At 43.4% G+C, this 23414-nt stretch overlaps 2 protein-coding genes and 1 long non-coding RNA gene across 15 annotated transcripts in view; 1 reads left to right on the top strand and 2 right to left on the bottom strand.

Annotated features, from left to right (window-relative positions):
• Positions 1 to 15232: 15232 nt before the first annotated feature.
• On the bottom strand, positions 15233 to 17098 carry RPS26 (ribosomal protein S26). The gene is made up of 4 exons (XM_047865833.1): positions 16996 to 17098; positions 16553 to 16730; positions 15652 to 15782; positions 15233 to 15340 (listed from the first exon to the last, which is right to left on the bottom strand). Exons 1-4 carry the CDS (start codon positions 16996 to 16998, stop codon positions 15305 to 15307), a joined length of 348 nt encoding a protein of 115 aa, XP_047721789.1. The 5' UTR covers positions 16999 to 17098; the 3' UTR covers positions 15233 to 15304.
• A 138-nt stretch (positions 17099 to 17236) lies between these two features.
• The window catches only part of LOC125169927 (uncharacterized), a 14186-nt gene continuing 8008 nt past the window's right edge, over positions 17237 to 23414 (top strand). The window contains exon 1 of the long non-coding RNA XR_007153842.1: positions 17237 to 17380. This is a non-coding gene — a long non-coding RNA (uncharacterized LOC125169927). The remainder of the gene's footprint in view (positions 17381 to 23414) is intronic.
• Positions 19359 to 23414, bottom strand: part of IKZF4 (IKAROS family zinc finger 4) — a 26599-nt gene continuing 22543 nt past the window's right edge. For all 13 annotated transcript variants that reach the window (XM_047865822.1, XM_047865823.1, XM_047865829.1 and 10 more), the window contains one exon: positions 19359 to 23232. In XM_047865822.1, coding sequence (XP_047721778.1) covers positions 22472 to 23232 — 761 coding nt within the window. In that variant the 3' untranslated portion in view covers positions 19359 to 22471. The remainder of the gene's footprint in view (positions 23233 to 23414) is intronic.

Genomic DNA, 23414 nt, shown 5'->3' with positions numbered 1-23414 from the left:
CCAACTTCAGCTCAGATCATGATCTCCCGGTTTGTGAGTTTGAGCCCCACATTGGGCTCTGTGCTGACCGCTCAGAGCCTGGAGCCAGCTTTGGAATCTGTCTCCCTCTCTCTCTGCCCCTGCCCCGCTTGCAATCTGTCTCTCTCTCTCAAAAATAAACATTAAAAAATTTTTTTTAATTAAAAAAAGTAAACTTAGGGGCGCCTGGGTGGCTCAGTCGGTTGAGCGACCGACTTCGGCTCAGGTCATGATCTCACGGTTTGTGAGTTCGAGCCCCGTGTCGGGCTCTGTGCTGCCAGCTCAGAGCCTGGAGCCTGCTTCTGATTCTGTGTCTCCCTCTCTCTCTGACCCTCCCCCACGCATGCTCTGTCTCTCTCTGCCTCAGAAATAAATAAACATTAAAAAAAATTAAAAAAAAAAAACTTATAAAGTGCTTCACAGACCTAAAACTATAAACTTTCAGGAGAAGAACTCAACAACCTTGAATAAGGAAACTATCTAGATTCAATACCAAAAGCATGATCTATAAAAGAAAATAAATTTGATTATAGCAAAATTAATAACTTCTGCTTTCAGTAGACACCATTAAGCGAATGAAAGAATAAGTCACAAATTGGAAGAAAAAATTTGTAAATCACATATCTAAGAAATAACTTGCATTCAGAATAAAGAACTCTCAAAAACAAAACAAAAACAAAACATTCTCAATAAAACCTTGTTTAAATAAAACTTTTGGGGCGCCTGGGTGGCTCAGTCGTTTAAGTATCTGACTTCGGCTCAGGTCATGATCTCACGGTCCGTGAGTTCGAGCCCCGCATCAGGCTCTGTGCTGACAGCTCAGAGCCTGGAGCCTGTTTCAGATTCTGTGTCTCCCTCTCTCTCTGCCCCTCCCCTGTTCATGCTCTGTCTCTCTCTGTCTCAAAAATAAAAATAAACATTAAAAAATAAATAAATAAATAAGTAAGTAAATAAAATAGACCTCAATAAAATAAGCAAAATGATTTTAAAAACATGGGCAAAAGAGGGGCACCTGTGTGGCTCAACCCGTTAAGTGTCTGACTCTTGATTTCAGCTCAGGTCATGGTCTTGAGGTTTGTGAGATGGAGCCCTACATCAGGCTCCATGCTGACAGTGCAGAGCCTGCTTGGCCTCTCTGTCCCTCTCCCTCTGCTCCTTTCCTGCTTGTGCTCTCTCTCTCTCTCTCTCTCTCTGTCTGTCTCCCAAAATAAATAAATAAACTTAAAACAAACAAACACACATGGGCAAAAAATTTGAAAAGACATTTTATCAAAAAAAAGATATACATCTGGCAAATAAGCACTTGAAAAGATGCTCAACATCATTAGTTATTATGGATAAACAAATTAAAGCCATAATGAGACAGCACTATTATCACCAGCTAGACCCTATGACCAGGCCTTTACTGCCCACCTGCCTGTACTCACTAACCTTTGTCTTACATCTTTCCTTAAGCTCTTCTTTCTGCTTTCTCCTTAACTCAGACAAATGAAACACAAAACCACCCCCTAGGTGATGGCAACTGCCCTAACAAGACCTCCCATAGCCCAGACCACCCAGACTTTTAAGCAGAAACTGCCTGGCACCTGCACAGATGGATCATGGGGTGACCTCCGGAATGACCTACAATTACCTTTACCTCATTATAGTACTAAAATCACTGTCCAAGGAGGAGCCTCAGTCTCATGTATATCACATCCGATGTATGTATAAGCATGTTTCCTTAATGTGCATGCATAACCTTATGCGCCCACCACTACATAGGTAGACGGGGTTTCCCCATCTAAATATTAGTACTAACCCTAAACAAAAGGAACCCATTCACCCTCTCTAGGGGAGTGAAGGCTTTGGAAGGCATGGGAAGTCAAGGCTTTGGAAGCCATTCCCGTGATCTTTTGCTTCAAATAAAAGTTCTTTGTGGGACAACTCAACCTGGCGCAGTTTCTGGCTCATGGTGCAAACTCATGTTGGTTTGGTTACACCATGTACCTATTAGAATGGCTAAAATTAAAAAACAAAACAAAACAAAATAAGTACTGGAGAGAATGTGAAGAAACTGGAACTCTCATACTCTGCTGGGAGGAATGTAAAGTAGTATAATCACTTTGGAAAACAATTTGGCAGTATCTTTTTTTTTAATTTTTTGGCAGTTTCTTTAAAAGTTAAGTATACACTTACAGTATGGTTCATCCAGCCAGTGATTCTATTCCCAGGTATTTACCCAAGAGAAACAAAAGCATATGTCCACACACACTTCGTACATAAATGTTTATAGCAGCTCTATTTATAATAGCCAAAAAAACTAGAAACACACGTAACTGCCCATCAACAGATGAATGGATAAACAAACTGTGGCACATCCGTACAGTGAAATCCTACTCAGCAATAAAGAGCAATCATGCAACAATGATGAGTCTCAAAATAATTATGCTGAGTGAAAAAAGCCAAGATTAAAAAAGTACATACTGTATGATTTAATCATTTGTTTGCTTGTTTATTTATTTAGTTTTAAATCAGGCTTCATGCCCAGTGTGGAGCCCAATGTGGGGCTTAAACTCATGACCCTGAGATCCAGACCTGGGCTGAGATCGGGTGCTTAGGCACCCCTGTATGATTTATGTAAAATTCTAGAAAAATGCCAACAAATTTATGATGACAAAAAGCAGATTAGTGGTTGCCTCAGGAAAGGGCTGGAAATGATAGGATGGTGAGATTACAAAGAAGCAAAGGCAACTTGTGGGGTGATCTATATGTTCATTATTTTGAGTATGGTGATGGTTTTATGGGTATACACATATGTCAAAACTTTTCAAATTATATATTCTAAATATCTACAGTTTATTGTATATCATTTACCCTTAATAAAGCAATTTTAAAAATTGAGTTTTTATTTATTTTTTTTTAATTTTTTTTTTCAACGTTTATTTATTTTGGGGACAGAGAGAGACAGAGCATGAACGGGGGAGGGGCAGAGAGACAGAGGGAGACACAGAATCTGAAACAGGCTCCAGGCTCTGAGCCATCAGCCCAGAGCCCGACGCGGGGCTCGAACTCCGGGACCGCGAGATCGTGACCTGGCTGAAGTCGGACGCTCAACCGACTGCGCCACCCAGGCGCCCCAAAATTGAGTTTTTATGACATAACAAAACTGAAGACTGGGCCAGGAATAATAACTACTGCCATTTTTAATGTTACATTACCTAGCAGGTTCTATGGAAAGTTTCTTGCATATGTTATCTTATTTAATTCTTCAAACAGTGCTTTGAAATGTAACTATTACAATTTTTTTTTAACGTTTATTTATTTTTGAGACAGAAAGAGAGACAGAGCATGAATGGAGGAGGGTCAGAGAGAGAGGGAGACACAGAATCTGAAACAGGCTCCAGGCTCTGAGCTGTCAGCACAGAGCCCAACGCGGGGCTCGAACTCACGGACCGTGAGATCATGACCTGAGCCGAAGTCAGCAGCTTAACCGACTGAGCCACCCAGGTGCCCCTACAATTTTGTTTTAAAGATTTTGTGAGTAATTTCTATACCCAAGATGGGGCTTGAATTTACAACCCCGAGATTAAGAATTGTGTGCTCTACTGACTGAGGCGGTCTGGCACCCTCTAACTGCTACAATTTTTTTTAAGTTTGTTTATTTGTTTTTCAGCAATCTCTCCACCCAACGTGGAGCTTAAACTCACAACCCTGAGATCTAGAGTTGCATGCTCTTCTGACTGAGCCAGCCAGGTACCCCATATATATATTTTTAAGATTTTATTTTTAAGTAATCTCTACACCCAATGTGGGGCTTGAACCCACAATCCTGAGATCAAGACTCACATGCTCTACCAACTGAGCCAGTCAGGCACCCCTACAAGTTTTAAATGAAGTTATGGAGGCTCAGTAAGTACCTTGCCCCAGGTCACAGAAAAAGAAGGGTTCAAACTCAGGTCTGTTAGATTGCAAAACTGAGCTCCTAACTGCTGCACTAGGCTGCCACTATGAACACTCCTCAGTACTGAAATTATGAGGCTGGCTTCCTGTCTCTGACATACATCATCTTTAACCCAACTTTAATCCAGGCAGCGGGGATCCTGGTAGTCTGGGTAGTGTTTTAACTTGGAGAAGAGGATGTACCCTTAGAACTTCTCTTTGTTTTTTGTTTGTTTGTTTGTTTCCTATTTTCCTCTTTCACAGCCCTCTGAAATCAGAGTTCATTATCAGTAAAATCCCCCATCTTCGACATTCCTTTCACCATTGGCTCTAAAGGAAACCTGGATCTCCCCAAAGGACCCTTGACTAGTGACTGAAAACCCACCATAATTTCCATTTTAAACATCCTACTCTAGGGGCGCCTGGGTGGCTCAGTTGGTTAAGCGTCTGACTTCAGTTCAGGTCACGATCTCGAGGTCCGTGAGTTCAAGCCCCATGTTGGGCTCTGGGCTGACGGCTCTGGGCTGACGGCTCTGGGCCTGGAGGCTGCTTCTGATTCTGTGTCTCCCTCTCTCTCCGACCCTCCCCCATTCATGCTTTCTCTCTGTCTCAAAAATAAATAAACGTTAAAATAAATAAATAAATAAATAAACATAATACTCTCTGACCTCTTATTTTTATCAGCTTTACTGTCCTAACTCCAACCAGAACTCAAACCCATTGATCATGTCCTTTCCATTGGGCCTCACCCTCCCCATGCCTTATCTTTCCTCCTTATCTACCTTAACTTCCATGGCCCATCAGTATAGCCACTCTCTGGAATATACTCTCAATTCCTTTGCCCCTTCACTTCAGTGTGCTCATTTGGCTAACCCACAGCTCTGGCTAAATCCAACTCTCTATCCATTTTGGATCTATACTCATACAATTGAATAGATGGAGAAAAGTACATGATCATGCCAACTGGTCTCACTTTAAATTCCTGCCTCTAACCTCTAGTGCTGCTGGGCAATCACACTACATCCCACTGCATTCCCTAGTCCACTCACTTTCCACTCCCCAGATACCTGTTTCATTCTTTCTTCTCTCTCTCTTCAAACCTCCAACTCCCCTTCCCTGTATTCTCATTCTCAGGTGATGACCTTGTCTCCTACTTCATTTGGATTATATATTCTACCTTCTCTCTTGTTTTTGTACATAAACTGTCCATGCTCCTATCCAAGGCCAACCTCTCCACCTGTGCCCTGGACTCCACCCCTTGTCTGCTCAAGGACATGGCTCTTTCTGTTGCCTACACTGTCTATTTTTCTCTATTTCCCTCGATTTTCCCATCCTCAAGCAACCATGCTGACATTTCTACCATTCTATAAAATCCCTCTCTTTACCCCACTTCTTCCTCCAGCCACTGCCCTATTTCTCTCCTTCCTTTTTCAGCAAAACTCTTTGAAAAAGATGTCTCCAATGTTCTCCCCTCCCATTCTCTCTCTCTCTCTTTACAATTATTATCATGTTTAACAATAATATATGTTAGACACATTCTGCCCATTCTCTTTTGAACCCATTCTTTTTTTTTTTTTTTAATTTTTTTTTCAGCGTTTTTTATTTATTTTTAGGACAGAGAGAGACAGAGCATGAACGGGGGAGGGGCAGAGAGAGAGGGAGACACAGAATCAGAAACAGGCTCCAGGCTCTGAGCCATCAGCCCAGAACCTGACGCGGGGCTCGAACTCCCGGACCGCGAGATCGTGACCTGGCTGAAGTCGGACGCTTAACCGACTGCGCCACCCAGGCGCCCCTGAACCCATTCTTATCATGCTTTTGTCCACACCACTTCATTAAAACTTCTCATCAAAGTCACTAATGATTCCATGTTGCTAAAGCCAATAGTCATTTCTCAATTCTTATTTAATCTATTAACAGCAATTGGCACAGTTAATTACTTGCTCTTCCTTGCACATTTTATTCACTTATCCTAGTTCTCTTCCTACATCATTGGCCTTTCCTTTTCTCTTTTGCTGGTTTCTTCTCACTTCCCTGATTATTAAACCTTACAGTAGTATATAGGATTCAGCCTCTAGACTTCTCTCTCTCCCCCTACCCCTATCTATATATTCTCTTTCTAGGTAGCCTCATCCAGTTTCGTGAATTAAAAACCAATTATAGGGGCACCTGAGTAGCTCAGTTGGTTAAGCACCTGACTCTTGATTTTAGCTCAGGTCATGATCTCATGGTTCATGAGTTTGAGCCCTGCATCAGGCTCTCTGCTGTCAGTGTGGAGCCCACTCCGGATCCTCTGTTTTCCTCTCTCTCTCTGTCCCTCTCCCCACTCTCTCTAAATAAACAAACACTTAAAAAAATTATAAAGTGATGATCCCTAGGGGCGCCTGCGTAGCTCAGTTGGTTAAGCTTTCAACTCTTGATTTCGACTCAGGTCATGATCTCTCTGTTTGCAAGATCAAGCCCCAAATGGGGCTCTGTGCTGACAATGCAAAGTCTGCTTGGGACTCTCTTTCTCTGTCCCTCCCCCGCTCACAGTCACAGACTCTCTCTCTCTCTAAATAAACTTAAAATAATAATAATAAAGTGATAATCCCCAAATTTTTATTTCCAATGTAGGCCTCTTTCCCTTAAATTCCAAACCTTTATATCCAGCTGCCTACTTTACATTTTCGCTTTGATATAAGATGTAAAGAAATATATATACACACAGTATTAGTACAAAGAAATTCATGTTCTTGGGTGGCTCAGTCAGTTAAGCGTGCAACTCTTGATCTCAGCTCAGGTCTTGATCTCAGGGTTGTGAGTTCAAGCCCCACACTGGACTCCATGCTGGGTGTGGAGCCTACCCAAACAATTTTTAAAAAGAAATTCATTTGAATGATGAAACTTCAGTTTAGTGGTTACCACTTAGAGGAAGAGAGTGGGATGCAATCAGTGGGGAGCTCACAGAGAAATCCAATTCTACAGGTAACCTTTTCTTTCTTAAGCTGGGAGGTGGATATATAGACAATTTGCTGTGTGTCTTAAATATTTCATTATATGTTTTACCACTTCCCCTATACCTTCAGATCTTGTCTTCTTGCTCAACACCCTCAGTCCCTCAGCCACCCTTATTTTTTCCAATCAGGTCTTTTCTGGTTCCCCTTTCTCCCAACTGATCTTGGACTTCTCCATCCACCAATCATGACTGAAGTAGCACTGTAATTTCCATGCTTATATTCCCAAACTAGAGCAAACCAATCCTGCATATTCTTTTCCTAGCACAATTCTTATTTATTTATTTATTTATTTATTTTTGAGAGAGAGAAAGAGACACAGAGCATGAGCAGAGGATGGGCAGGGAAACACAGAATCCACAGCAGGCTCCAAGCTCTGAGCTGTCAGCACAGAGCCTGATGAGAGGCTTGAACCCACAAACCACGGGATCATGACCTGAGCCAAAGTCGGACACTCAACCAACTGAGCCACCCAGGCACCCTCCTAGTACAATTCTTTAATATCTTTCAAAGTATGGTCTGCAGATCACTTGTATCAGAATCACTTGGGGTGTTATTAAAATGCAGAGTCCCAAACTCCACCCTCAAGATCTTTGTTGTTGATGTTTTAGGTAAACTCTCCACCCAACGTGGGACTGTAACTCGGGACCCCTAAGATCAAGAGTCATATGCTCTATCGACTGAGCCAGCCAGGTGCCCCATACCCTCAAGATCTTTGAATCCTGCTTTTTAGAGGTGACATTAGGAATGAATTTTATTCAGTTGGCAGAAATAATCTTAGGAGATTATTTCATTCATCCCTGACTTTTCAATAAGCCTAGCAATATTTATTTATTCAAAATGTTGAGCACCTGCTGTATGTCAGGCAATATAATTGACCATCTAGACATTGTCTCTGACCTCGTAAGTTTACAGCTGAAGAAACATTTCCCATAGACATACATGGGATGACTTTGGAGGTACCATCTTCGATGATAAACTTTTTTTTTAACTTAAAAGATTATGTAGTTTGCTTTTAAAAAGGCATTACCTTCTATTTATGGCAAGAGTTATTAGTTTTCCATTTAGAATACTAATTTCATCATATAGAATCCTTTTTCATGATTAATATATATAAAGGTGAATCAATTTAAAGAAAATGACAGTTTTAGATATGACAGAAATACCAACAGAAGTATACAAATGTTTGAAGTTGGGAAGTACTCATCTAGCATTTCAGGGGTAGCTGTGGTATAATAAAAAAAATAGCCGGGCACCTGGGTGGCTCAGTCCACTCTTGATTTTGGCTCATGTCACGATCCCAGGGTTGTGATTGAGCCCCACCTTGGGCTCCCTGCTGAGTGTGGAGTCTGCTTAAGATTCTCTGTCTCTCACCTCTCCCCCTCCACCAGGTCGTGTTCTCTCTCTGAAACAAACAAAAAAAGAAAATAGCCAAGATTTATCATGAACTCACTAGATCTAAGTCAGATCATGTCACCGCTGTGCTCCCCCAATGGATTACTATCACTTTATTTTTGTAACAGCTTTACTGAGCTATATTCATATAGCTATAATTCACTCATGTAAAGTGTACAATTCAGCTGTTTTTAGTATATCTCACAGAGCTGTGCAAATATCACCAATCACTTTTAGAATGTTTTCATTACCCCTAAAAGAAATCCCATATATTTAACAGTCACTCCTCTCTCCTCCAACCTCCCTATCCCTAGGTAACCATTATTCTCTTTTCTGTCTCTATAATTTGGCCTATTCTGGGCATTTCATGTAAATAGAATCATACAACATGTGTTTTTTGTTTTGATTTTGAGAGAGGGTACAAGTGAGTGTGGGGCTGAGAGGCTGGGGGAGAGAGAAGTGGGGCTCACACCACGCAGGACTTGAACTCATGAATCGTGAGATGACCTGAGCCAAGTCAGATGCTTAACCGACTGGGCCACCCAGGCACCCTCATACAACATGTGGTCTTTTATGACTAGCTTCTTTCACTTAGCATGTTTCCAGGGTTCATCAATGTGGCACATAGCAGCACTCCATTCCTTTTTATGGCCAAATATTCCTTTGTATGGACATACTATATTTTATTTATCCATTCACAAGTTAATGAACATTTTGATTGTTTCTACTTTTTTTTATTTTTGAGAGAGCACAGGCTGGGGAGGGACAGACAGAGAAAGGGACAGAGGATCCGAAGTGGGCTCTGCCCTGTCAGCACAGAGTCCTAGGAGGGGCTTGAACTTATGAACTGTGAGGTCATGACCTGAGCTGCAGTCAGATGGTCAACCGAGCCACCCAGGCACCCCTTTTTTATTTACTTACTTATTTTTAAAATTTTTAAGTAGGCTCCACACCCAATGTGGGGCTTGAACTCATTATCAAGAATTGTATACTCTACCAACTGAACCAGTCAGGAACCCTGGTTGTTTCTACTTTTTGGCTATGAATAATGCTGCTATGAACATTTCATGTATAAGTTTTTGTGTGAATATATATTTCCAGTTTTCTTGGGTATATACTTAGGAATGGAATACCTTGGTCATATGGTAAATTTAACTTTTTGAGGGCTGTGTCCCAAAGTGTCTCTACCATTTCACATTCCCACCAGTAGTGTACAAGGGTTCCAACTTTGTCACACATTGTTATTGTCTTTTTTATTATAGCCATCTTAGTGGGTGTGAAGTAGTATTTCATTGTTTGCCATCACATTTTGAGTGAAGTCCAGGGCCTATAAGGACCCACATGATCTAACTTTGTATACCATAGGTAGATACATAATTTTTTTAAATATTATTTTATTTTGAAAGAGAGAACAAGCAGGGGAGGGGCAGAGAGAGAGAGACAGACTCCCAAGCAGGCTCCATGCCATTAGCTCAGAGCCCGACGCAGGGCTTGAACTCATGAACTGTGAGACCATGACTTGAGTAGAAACCAAGAGTCGGTCACTTAACCAACTGAACCACCCAGGCACCCCGATACACAATCTCTTATCTGAAGTTGACAAATAAAACAGCTCTAAACCAAAGATTTTTGGAACGCATATGGCAAAAAACCTGACACGAAACTCATGTTGGGTAATTTACATGACTGTTCTTGCATTGTGCTGCAGAAATAGTAATGTGTTTTATCCTGGGTGCTGCTCCAGATCCCTCTAAGGATGTTATATATTAAATAGTATATGCTCGGGGCGCCTGGGTGGCGCAGTCGGTTAAGCATCCGACTTCAGCCAGGTCACGATCTCGCGGTCCGGGAGTTCGAGCCCCGCGTCAGGCTCTGGGCTGATGGCTCGGAGCCTGGAGCCTGTTTCCGATTCTGTGTCTCCCTCTCTCTCTGCCCCTCCCCCGTTCATGCTCTGTCTCTCTCTGTCCCAAAAATAAATAAACGTTGAAAAAAAAATTTAAATAGTATATGCTCTATATTACTGTTCTAAAGTAAAAATCAATTCCAAAGCAAGTAAGGTCTTAAGGATTTCATATAAAGTATTATATATCTAAACCACTTCCCCCTAGTTCACTTGAATATAGCCAGATTGCTTTGCTTTTTCTGTGACATGCCAGGCATAGTTTCCTGAAGACATTTACACTTGGTATTCCCTCTGCTAGTAAGCTCTTTCCCATTTATTCAAATGGCTTGCTTTCACTTTCTTCAGTTTTTTGATCAAATGTTGTCTATCAACCTTATCAGTATAAGGCCATTTATATAAAACTTAGATGGCTGGCACATAGTAGATACTCAATATTTTTTTTCCCTCTTTAAAAAAAGTTTTTAATGTTTTATTTTTGATAGAGAGACAGACAGAGTGTGAGCAGGGGAGGGGCAGAGAGAGACAGAGACACAATCTGAAGTAGGCTCCGGGCTCTGAACTGTCAGCACAAAGCCTGATGTAGGCCTCAAACCCACGAATGTGAGATCATAACCTGAGCCAAAGTCAAACCCTTAACTGAGCCACCCAGGTGCTCCCTTTTTTTCCATTTTAAAAAAATATTTCTTTCTGACTTGGTTTCAGCTCAGGTCATGGTCTCATGATTCAGGAGTTTGAGCTCTGTGTCAGGTCTCCGCTAATAGTGTAGAGCCTGCTTGGGATTCTCTCTCTTCCTCTCCCTCTCTCACTGCCCCTCCCCTACTCACACTTTCTTGCTCTCAAAAATAAATAAACTTAACACAGTATTTCTTGAATAAATGTTTTGTATCACTTAAGCCTCACAAAAATACTATGAAATAAGAATGACCACGTGGGGGCGCCTGGGTGGCTCAGCAGGTTTTAAGCATGACTTTTGGTTTTGGCTCAGGTTATGATCTCACCTTTCCTGTGTTGGAGCCCCACATTGGGCTCTGTCAGAACCTGCTTGGAATGCTCCCTCTTCCTCTCTCTCAAAATAAATTAATAATAATAAAAAAAATGGCCACCTAAAAACTAGAAAATTAGAGAGGAGTGCCTGGCTGGCACTCAGTTGGTAGAGCTTATGACTTGATCTCAGGGTTGTGGGTTGGGCATGGAGCCCACTTAAAAAAAGAAAGAAAAGAAAATTGGAAAGGTTAGGTAACTCATTCAAGGCCACAGAGCTAGAAGCAGAAGATTCACATCTAAGAGTCCACTCTTGGGTTCTTAACCAGACAGCTCTGTTTAATGTGGGGGACTTGGCCTGAGAAACGAAGTGCCAAGCATATCAGCAAGTAACATTTACTGAGTGAATCTAGATTCTAGCCTGTTCTTTCATCCGCTGGTTCAGCTTCCTTTGACAAGCCTATTAGCTTGTTGATGCAGATGAAGTAGACACTCCTCTATACCTAATAGTTACTGAAAGAATAAGCTAAATGTATAAACTAAAGAAAAGAACCAAAGACTGGAATATCCCAGAGACCTCTACCTGGCTTGAATACTTTACAAATGGAGACTAGAGGATACATCATAAGTGTTAGGGGGGCACTTGGGTGGTTCAGTTGGTTAAGCACTGACTTTGGCTCAGGTCATGATCTCACACCCCACATCAGGCTGTGTTGACAGCTCAGAGCCTGTAGCCTGCTTCAGATTTGTCTCTCTCTGCCCCTCCCTTGCTCACACTCTCTCTTCTTCAAAAATAAGTCCACTCAAACTAGATGGGAGTGGGAGGTGGGGACTCAGATGACTCTACCACCTTTTTTGCAACCAACTGCTACAACTTTAGTCCACAATAGCTTAAGCACAGCAGGCTGTTCATTTTGCTGTCAACATCTGGAGAACCTTAAGCTGACTTGTGGGTCACTTCTGGTGGCACAGCATGTGATCTTTCCCATACATGGGAGCGATAACCTGATTGTCCACCAGACAAGGCGTGAATTTGAATTATTTGCAACGGGTGTTGGGTTGGGAGGTGGAATGGGGCTATTGTAGGGCCTGAAGCACATGAAAAGCTTTTTTATCAGTCATCTCTGGCACTCCAAAATTTCAATGAATTTGAGATTATCTGCAAGTAGAGAAATTGCTAAACCTATTCATAGTCCGGTTAGGCTCTGGAACGTACAATCCCTGGAGACAGATCATTGTGTATTTTTTAAGATTTTAAGTAACCTATACTTCCAACACGGAGCTTGGATTTTCAACCCCAAGATCAAGAGTTGCACACTGTACTGACTGAGCTAGCCAGGTGCCGCAGGTTCATACTTTTTAAGAATGTATGCATGTGCGCGCGTGTGTGCGCACACACGCACCAAGAATGCACAAATCAGGGGCACCTAAATGGCTTGGCAAGGTTACTCTCAATTTTAAAGCGTTGTGGGTTTGAGCCCCAAGTTGTTGTAGATTACTTAAAAATAAAATCTTAGGGGCGCCTGGGTGGCTCAGTCGGTTGAGCATCTGACTTCAGCTCGGGTCATGATCACACAGTCCGTGAGTTCGAGTCCCGTGTCGGGCTCTGTGCTGACAGCTCAGAGCCTGGAGCCTGTTTCAGATTCTGTGTCTCCCTCTCTCTCTGCCCCTCCCCCACTCGTGCTCTGTCTCACTCTCTCTCAAAAATGAATAAACATTAAAACATTAAAAAAATAAAATAAAATCTTAAAAAAAAAAAAGCACAAATCAACATTTAAACTCCCAGTTCTGCAAAACTCAGTTAAAACCTACTCTGAAAAAAAAAAAAAAGGCTGAGCCTATCCATATTTCAAGAAAAATCCTGGGAGTAGTTATATGGCTTTGATTTACTATCTGAACCTGGCATTACTGGACAAGCTACGGTTTTAGAGCACCAGTTTAGCATCCATTTTTACCTCAGTGTTCTATCCAGTTAAAGTTTACCTTTGGTGTAAAGGACCTACAGGAACAAAAGAACAGACGGTATCGTGGGCCTCCCCAAAGGATGCAGATATTCTTATCTACGTTGTTCTGACAAATTCAGCATTTGCCACTGCTATTTCAGCATATGCATTGGTATGCTGACCATGAGCAAAGTTGGGAGTCAGCAGTTTCTGGGTTTTTTCCCCAGTTGAAGAATTCAATTAACAGGGTTACCTCTGGGGTGCCTGCGTGGCTTAGTTGATTAAGTATCCGACTCTTGATTTCAGCTTAGGTCATGATCTCCTGGTTTCTGGGTTGGAGCCCTGCATCCAGCTCTGTGCTGACAGTGCAGAGCTGGCTTCTAATTCTCCCCACTTCTCTGTTCCTCCCCTGATCACGCGTGTGCTAAATAAATATAAACAGTAGGGTGTCTGGGTGGCTCAGTTGAGCGACTCTTGGATTTTAGCTTGGGTCACGGGTCTGAGCCTTGCATCAGGCTCTGTTGCTGACAGAACAGAGCCTGCTTGAGATTTTCTCTCTGCCCCTTCTCAGCTTGTGTGCAAACTTTCCCCCAAAACTAACATTAAGAAATATATAATCTTAAAAAAAGCCACTGCATTGCTCAGTGGGTTAAACATCCAACTCTTTGGCTCTGGTCATGATCTCACCTTTCAGGGAGTTTGAGCCTTGCATCTGCACTGTGCAGAGCCTGCTTGGGATTCTTGGCTCTCCTTTCCCTACTGGCATGCTCTCAAAATAAAACTTAAAAAAAAAGAAAGGTTTCTAAGTGGGGCGCCTGGGTAGCTCAGTTGGTTAAGTGTCCCATTCTTGATTTCAGCTTAGGTCATGATCTCACAGTTCGAGCCCTGCATTGGGCTCTGTGCTGACAGTGCAGAGCTTGCCTGGGATTCTCTCACCATTCTACACATGCCATCTCAAAATAAATCAATTAAACTTGTGATCTCCATATGAATGTGGGGCTTGAATTCACAACCCCAAGATCAAGAGTCGCATGCTCCAGTGGCTGAGCCAGCCAGGTGCCCAAAATGTGTTATTTTAATCAAAACTTCCAAGCTACAGGTTTAGTTCAGTTTGAGGCAGAAAATAATCATATAACCTAACTAGCTAAACCAGTCATTATCAACCCACTCCCAAATGGATTTTTCAAACATATATATTCATAGCTAGTAACTTTCTAATTTCTGAACTCCAGAAAAAACGACCCACTGACACACAAAGTAAAATACAGCTTTCTTCCATACTTTGTATGGAAATTCTTTTCTCTTGTGGGACTACAAGTTCCCAGGAATGCTTCTGGTATCCTGCACATCTTTACTCCACAGAGAAATACACCATAGAAAGGTGAAACCTGGCCAAAAACAAGCCCAGCAGCAGACCAATCCCAAAAAAGGTTGATTTTATAAAGGATCTGAAATACAGGTCCTCTGAAAAGCTATCCAAGTTATGTACTTCCTGTTAAAGTCTTTATGTCCCCCATTAGAGGTAAACACAACCTTAGTCTAAAGCATCTCCTGATGTACTCCTCACTCAAGTTTTCCCTTACCCTCCTAGTTCCTTATCCTATGAGAGAGAAAGAGAGTGAGCACCTGTGAACAAGGGAGGGGAAAACAGGGAGAGAATCCCAAGTAGGCTCGGCACCAGCAGTGCTGAGCCTGATGCAGGGCTCAAACTCACGAAACACGAGATCATGACCTGAGCCGAAATGGAGTCAGACGCCACTGACTGAGCCACCTAGACAGGGCACCCCTCGTCACCCGTTTTTAAGACACCAACTTAATCCACTAGGCATGGTGGCATTGACTTAACACCCAGGGGTACTTTTAACCCTACCCCCACCCCCCACAATGCTATGCAAGTTGGGGAGGCCCAGGATACAAATACAAAAGAAACCAAGTTAAGGTTTTACTTACATGGATAAACTCTCTCCCCCATGAAAAGACCATGTAGCACTCCACACTTGAATGGAAAGTAATTACAGTACTTGTGACACATACAACTCCCACTCTGACAACAGATACACTCAACATGCTATTTATAAAGTACAATCTCTGTTTTATTTTATTTTTCCAGAGAACAGTTTTTCTTCAATCCTTAAGGACTTAACTCTTTACATAGGCTTTGGTGGAGGTCGTGGGGCAGCACCCTGGGGAAGGAAAAAAAACAAAGAATAAATTTTAAAAACATCAAAGAATATCCCCTCAAAGAACTTGACAACTACCCTCCCAGCACTGACAATGCACTTGGGCCATAGATACAAGGAAACTGGTAGGTGTGCACCATTCACATTACTCCACCGGAAAGGGACTCTAACAGTTCTTCTTCAGAAGAGACTTCAAAAGCAGACGTTTTACATCTACCATACCTACTTAGGGCTTAATTTGATATTCCCTGGATCTTCATGTTATCTTCTGTCCATCACCCTTCTGCCTCCCACATCTTTTTCAGGATACTTACCGCAGGTCTAAATCTGGGTGGTGGTGTTCGGTCCTTCCGTGCTTCACGAGAGCGATTCCTGACTACCTTGCTGTGAATGGCACAACTCACACAGTAATGCAGTTTCACATACAGCTTGGGAAGCACATAGGCTAAGAGACAGAAAATAAGAGGCATAACAGTAGATATCATACCCACTTTGCACTTGTTCTCTCCTTCATTCTATCAGTTAAAAACAAAGAGTTAAGTGTGTCTCATGCATAGCTACAAAGTTGCACTTGGAAAGCAACTGTTCAGTTTCTGATAATTTAACACACCTGCATTTTCACAAATGAACACTCCCGGACCCCTACACTAACCCTTCTTGTCATCATGGGTACCAAATCCACAGCCTACATGTAATAAACAGAGAATCAATCCAGTTCCTTCAACAGTTGCACCAATCCCACTGTCTGTCCCTTGGGACCCTTTTCCTTCCCTAGGAAGACTAATTTGTTGTAAGAAAAAGTGACCAAAACCACAGGAAGCCTATTGCTACAAAAAGTCTACCTTTGACCAAATGAGACTACCTTCATTCTTGAAACATTATTCAAAAGACTTAGTCTGTACATTTTCGTAAGTATTCAAACGTTCTTCAACAATCCGTGAAGGTTGCTACATTTATCACATTAGAATCTCACTCTCTAAAGAGCCACAAACGATGACCCACAAAGACTGCACTATTATAAAAGACACCGCCTAGTCAAGGGTGAAAAAAAAACCCAAAAAACAAACAAAAAAAGAACAATACGTAATAAAAATACCGTTCTCTGTTAACCGTCAACAGTTCTAAATGTGCATAGAAGGTACCTGGGACGCGGCAGAAACGCGCCGACGAAAAGAGCCTGCAAGTGGGGAAGGGCTGCACCAAGAGCTCACTCACCGTCGAAGACACTCGCTTCAGAAATGTCCCTGACCGCGGCGGCCTCTACTATGTTCCGGATAACGAACTTCTTAATGGCCTTATCCTTGGGGACGCAACGGGCACAGTTGGTGCAGCGAATAGGCTGCACGTGGCCGCGGCCTTTTTTGGCACGACCATTGTTCCTTCTTTTCTTGGTCTGCATCAGAATGAAGGTCTTTATTATAAAGGGAACGCAACTTTCCCAACCTTAGCCTCCTACTAGCTTCAATCCTCGCCGGCAGCCCCTAAAAAGGCTCCACTGAGACCTTCAGTCCGTCCGCAAATCCCTCCAATTTCGGAACAAATATACACACTCTGTGTCCTCCCCACCATGGCCCAGGTTTTGAAATCCCCAACCCCCCCAGATCTGCTCTTCTCGGTCCTCACCAGGACACCCGCACTCACCACGCGCCACTACTCACCATCTTGGAAACGAGACCCCGAGAGAGGACGTCGAGCTCAGCCCGGCTCTTTTATATAGCACGAAATCCCTCCGCTCACGCAGGAAGACTATTTAGGAGACACATACCAAGAACGGCCACCCACTTTACTCAAACTTTCTTTATTATCCCGCGTTTACGCTGCAATCTAGGGTAGAAAGGCGTTTCTCGAGCTTAGTTATCCGTGGCAGACAGTGACCATGGGACTATTTAACCAGCTGGCGGAAGAAAATTAGGGTTATACGTCTCCCACCAAGCACCACGGCACCCTATCCCGGAAGCAATTCTGGGCGTTGTAATTATCCGGTTTTTGCGACGCTATACGCAGATATTGCCCGGGGCTAGACCACAAACCGTACTATTAAAGGTCAGAGTTGGCGGGATGCATGGGAGTTGTAGTGCGAAGGTGGCAGGCCCTTGGCTGCGACCACTTAGAACGAAAGCGGAGCTACGCCACCGGGGGACGCTCTCGGCTTATTTCTCTGACAGTCATAGTACTTGGTGTGGGATTGAGAAACGGAGGACGGGAGTGGGTTGGGGAACAAAACGTTTTGTTAATTCTTCCTTCCAGTACGGACAAAACCCTTTGAAGGGCCGTTGGGAAGTACGTGGGTGTTAGGGCTGTTTTTTATTCACTTAAAAAAAAAAATCCCTGGATCCTGTTAGCATAGTGTCAAGCGCTGTAGTAAGCGCTTTATAAATATTAACTCATTTTACCTTCAACAAACCTATAAGGGAGGTACTATTATTATCCTCACTTGGCAGATTGAAAAACTGAGGTGTAGAGCCGTTAAAACTGAGGTTGCCGAAAAGTCACAGAGTTAGTAGGTGGTGTCCTGGCTCCATTCCACTATGCTGCCTCCCACCTAACAACAACAAAAAATGGATGTTGGTATATAGTCTGGAACAGTAACTTCAACAATTTTGATTCCACCCATAGTAGAAATGTATTTTACGTTGGTACTTAATACAAACACAAACACAAATACACAAACCTACAAAACGCAAACACAGACTTCATGAAACAGTACTTGCCTTAGGACGTAAGGTGCAATGATATGTTCTATTTTATACTTTGCTTTAATAAATGTTGACCAAGCCCCACTGAAGTGATTTCATCACTCCCGTGATGAGTTTGGCCTATGGTTGAAACATACTTTCATTCATATAAGTTCCAATTACCTCTGAAGAGTCTTCAGAAAGTCTTCAGCTTTGAGCCGGAATGCTATCCATGGGGGGCCAACCACCCAGTTGTCTCCAAATATGAAAAAAATTAGAGTGTCAAGTGGACCTCCCAGAATTCAGACCCAAATGGTACAGATGGAGATCCACAATTCATTCATGAATCATTCTGGAGTCTGAACACCAGTTACTTTCTCTCAAAAGAAACCCATCGTGTTTTGTTTTCTTTTCTTTCAGTTTCTTTTAATCTCTAATCCAATTTATTGGGGTTAAAATTTATTTTCTAACTTTGTTTTGGATTCAGAACAACTATATTCATGGTCTCTCCCAATTTTGAATTTGTTAGTTTTAATGAGGCACAGAAAATGATAGACTTTAGATGGAAGTGTCTTCAATTTTCACTTCAATATAGTCTCATGGAAAACAGAAGGCAGATGTTAGTGTATGGATTGGCAGTGAGATAAAACAGAAAAAAGTGCAGTGTGAAGGGGACAGAAAATAGTTAAGATTTAAGAATCAAGTTAATGTTCCTATCTTGGCTTTTCTTTGGATTTTTATAACCTAGGAGTTTCAGTGGCTGCATTCCCTGGCATACAGGTATGGACACAGACTTTGGAGTTACACACTCCTGGGTTCAAATCTGGGTTTTGACATTTATTGGCTGATGAGTCTCGGACAAGTTATTTATTCTCTTCTGGGTTTTTATTTCTTCACTAGTAATGGTGGATCATTTATTTGTAGGTGGTTTCTACTATTAAATGAATACTTGGCACAGCGCTTGGCATTTATGAGATGCTCAGGAAGTGGTAGATCCTATTGTTTTAATCTCTCATGTTATTGTAACTTGTATCTCCCTAGGCATGTAATGTGTTTTGCATATAGTAGGTACTCTACAAATGTTTGATGAATCTCTACTTTGGACGGATAGGCAAGCTGGGCAAGGAGTGCTGAAGCACTCCTGGTAGGAAAATCTCCACTTCCCACTGTAGGTCAAAAAATCTGTTCTTCTGTGGGAACAATTTGAGCATTCTTATTTGGCTTCCTCTTAGTCTTAGACTTGTTCACCTTCAAAACGTTTAGTAGTTAGTACAATATACAGCAAGGAGGCCCCCTTTCCTCCCAGCAGAAAGTTACAGCAAAGGAAGTCTACAAAAACAACCAAGGGTGTTAAATTACTCATGTTTATTTATAACAGACCTTCAGCCAGTACAGTACAAAACTTACAGTAGTATATCTCCGTTACACAAATATTTACTTACAATATATTACATATACAAAATGCTTTGCAATAAGTCTCAAAAGCTAGTTTAACTCCCCTTGAGAAAGGAGAAAAACTCTTTAAAAAAGGGGGTTGGAGGAAACCAAAGGAAGAGGAGGAGGTGAAAGGGTAAGGTCCAAGGAGACACCAAGCATAGGCTACAAATGAAACCCTGGGAGAGAAAGAGAAGAGAGGTGGTATTGCACTTGCTTCTGTGTTTTATTTTTTTTTCTTTTTGTTCTTCATAACTTCTGATTAAAAATATATATAATATATATATATATTATGTACACAAAGAAAGAAGCTGCTGGAAGTATTACAAAATCCCATCCACAGCTTGGACACTGACACAAAAAAAACAAAGGTCTGGAAAAGTGTCTATTTAGAAATTTTTTGTGTGTGGTGTTGGTTTTGAATATCAGTATAAAAGGAAAACACCTCTTTTCTCCATGTGGGTTTCAGTGTGGGTTTTTTTTTCTTTTTCTTTACTTTTTTTTTTTTTTTTTTTATGCAAAAGGAGCTGGGAGAGAGCATGAGGATGTTTGAGGTTCCAGAGTTGGAAGGCTCTGGAAAGTAGGATTTTGTACCTAAGACCCTGGTTAAAGTGCAGTGATGGTCTGGAGAGAGACAGAGTGCCCTTCTCTCCCCTCCTTAGCACCTGGTCTTGCCCTTCCAGTCTCTGCTCTCATGGGCTCAGAGTATAGCCTCAGAGCATAGTCCTTCATGTTCCAGGAGGTTACAGGTGCCAGAGCTGACTGGGGGAGGGGATGGGGGCACCCTAAGGCTCTGATACCTCAGAAGGGACTAGTCCTTATGAGGTGTCACCAAGTACACAGCAGACGCAGAAGAGGTGGTGAGGGTTAAGTTTAACAGGAAGGGGCTCAATAACCAGAACAGTTGAGGAGAACCCTAGATATTAATCTCAGCTCTGCTGCCATCCTGAAACAAGGAGCCAGTTCCCTAGGGTGCTGTTGAGAAGACTCTCCCCTTATCTAGAGACCACTCTCCTTCCAGTTAACTCCCCCATCCTCTGCCCTTGGCAGCATCTGTTTATTGCTACATTGGGAGGAACAATCAACCCACAATGCCCCTTCCTGACAATCTGGTTCTCTCAGGGAGACTACATAATGGGGGAGAAAAAGGAGGAAAAAGAGGAGAAGTTTTTCTAGGGTCTCCCTTCCCATAAGAGGGTAAGGTAGACTCTTCTTAGAGCCCTTTGGAGCCCCAATCCCAGGGTCTGTTCCTTAGCCAACCCTTCACCATCCCCCTAAATTATCCCTGATAGGGAGTGAGAAAAGTAGGAGGCAAAAGAGCCAATAAGGAAAGGACATATGGAAAGAAAGATGGAAGGGAAGAGAAAAGGAGAGAGAGAGAGAGGACCAAGCGTTACAACTTGTGAGGTGTTGTGTTTGGTTTTTACTTTCTTTTTTTTCTTTTTTTCTTTAAATATAGAAAAACAGCCTTTGGTTTGAATCTCAAGGAAGCAGAGAATGGGATAGCTGTGGCCTGGGGGCAGAAAACGCTTGTAGAAAGAGACCTCCACTTGCAGTAGAGCTATCTCCTCCTGCCCCCTTCTCACTAACTAGGTTACCCAAAAAGCCAGGGGGTCTCTGCTGTAGCCAGGAGGAAAGTGCCCCCTCCTGCCCTACATCTGGGAACTGAGTATAGAAGGGGGCGGTAAAGGATGACCCCCAGTTCAGTTGTGCCCATCCCATTCTTGCCGGGACAAGAATGGAATAAGGTGAGGGGCAAATGCCCTTCCTCATCCTGGGATAATTTTTTGGTTATACTGAAAATTAGAAGAGAGAAAAGAGACACCCTTTTCTCCCTGCCACTGATCTTAAGAACAGGGCCCAGAAGCCTGGGAATGAGGGTGAATCTTGCAGGGGGTTGCGGGGAGAAGAAGAAGGCAGCATGACTGAGGGGTTGAGATGCCCCTTGTCATCAGGCAGCAACCCACTAGTTTCTCATAGGACAAGGACTGTAGGAGCCCCTGAGAGCCTAGGAAGGTCACTAGAGTGAAGAAGTTTAGAGGTGGAAGAGAAAGAGAAGAATTTTAAACCACCCCCTTCCCATGCCCTGGTTCCCAATTAGGCACCTGTGGCTCCCAACGTGTCAGAGACAGGATTGCAAACCTAGCCTTGGCCCCTGAGAATATAAAATTGGGGCACTCCAAGGAGAGAAAAACCACCACTGAGTAGACGAGGAGGTTGAAGAGAGTAGCTGTGTTGGGGGTTGTTTGAGGAGAGAAGAGATAGATCACATCCCAGAGGGAGATTCCCGAATGTGGGCTTTGGGGAACTCATGTTACTAGGGGAACATCAAGAGGACCCTCAGTCCCACAGTGCCTGGGGAGAATTTCTTCAGCCCCTCCTACTTCCAAATGAGGAAAGCTTCATTTTTTCAAGCATAGTGCAAGCTGCCTAAAGTGAGAGGGCACAAGAGGTATGGAGTACCAGGTTGGAGGGTCCCAGAGAGGAGATATAATGCCACAGAGCAAACGGAGGGCCAGAGGGAGCTATCAGCATCAAAACTGAAGAATCAGATAAAGCAAAAGGTGAGGAATTAACACGAGAAGCTCAGAACTCTTAGGACTAGGAGGAGCTTCCTACCCCTAGGGCTGTTAGAGAAAGCTGGATCAAAGAAAAAAAAAATGAGGTCTAAAGTGGAAAGGGACTGTGGGCAGGAGGGTGGGGGAAGTGGCAAGCGACTGACACAAGTTAAGAGAAAAAAGCAAAAGAAACATCCACAAATTGTATTAATAAATAACTCTGAATATGCTGGGATGAGAGGAGAAGAGGAAAAGGAGAAATGTAAGCAAAAAAGCCTGTTTCATCACAATGCTTAAATCAGTCAGGGTAGAGGAGAATAGGTGAAGAGGGGTCAGGGTCAAGTATGAAGTCAGGTAGCCAGTGGTGGGGGCTACCGAGCAAAACTCCTTGGGATGTAGTGGGGACAGAGCTAGACTCGTGTAGGCAGGGCAGTGGAGTGGCAGACTGAGGGGAGGGCAGCAGGTGGCTAGCCCACCTTGTGCTCCCCCCGGACAATGTGAGAAGAGAATTCGTACCGGTCCTGGCTGTGGTAACCACAGATGTTACACTCGAAAGGGTCTCTGAAGCCATGGCAGCCCATGTGGATGGTGAACATGACATGGTCCAGAAAAAGGATTCGGCAGTGCTCACACTTGAAGGCCTTCACGGGCTCACCACTCTCGCCCACCACCCGGAGCACTTCCTTGGAGGGGCCTGGGGTGCCCCGTAGTAACCCCTCCTGCGGCTTGGGGTCCTCTTTGGCGTAGGCAGGACTGGGCCGGCCCACCACAATGGTGGGAGGTGGCTGGGGTGGGGGACCCTGAGGGAGGGATACCACCCCCCCAACCCGATCTTCGTGGTTGCTCTCTGTATCTGTGGAGTCCTGGCAGCCATTGCTAGGGGATGCCCCAGGGTCGGTCAGGGGGCCTCGGGCCCGGTAGAGGAGGGGACCTCCATCGGCCAGGTCCTCGGGTCCCTCACCTGCTTCTCGGGACCCTGGAAGCTCCAGTCGGCCGGGGAGGGGCTGCATCTGGGTGTAGACAGAGCTGATGACGGGTGTGAGTTCTGAGATGCAATTGGTAGGTGGAAGGCGGAGGGGACGCAGATGCTCTGCCCCCACAAAGGCCAGAGAACCTCCAAAGCCAGGCTCCAGGCCATGATGTGCTACCAACTCCACATCCTTCTCATAGCCACCCGAGTTCACATCATAAGGGATGTCTGAGAGGCTGAAACGCATCTGCTTTTCACCTGTGGAGAAGAGGACCTCAGCAGAGCTGGGTTTGGAGAATTCCCAAGCTCCTCCAGGATTACTTCTTTGTTTTCTTACCATGGGGATGGCTGTAATATTATTTACCACCCCTCATTTACTTCCCTCAAGGTCAGGTCCTCTTTGGGGCCACTCCCCAACTCCAGGCTATAATCTTAGGGAA

Source organism: Prionailurus viverrinus, chromosome B4, assembly GCF_022837055.1.
Source record: "Prionailurus viverrinus isolate Anna chromosome B4, UM_Priviv_1.0, whole genome shotgun sequence".
NCBI lineage: Eukaryota > Metazoa > Chordata > Mammalia > Carnivora > Felidae > Prionailurus > Prionailurus viverrinus.
This window is presented reverse-complemented; position numbering and strand designations above follow the sequence as displayed.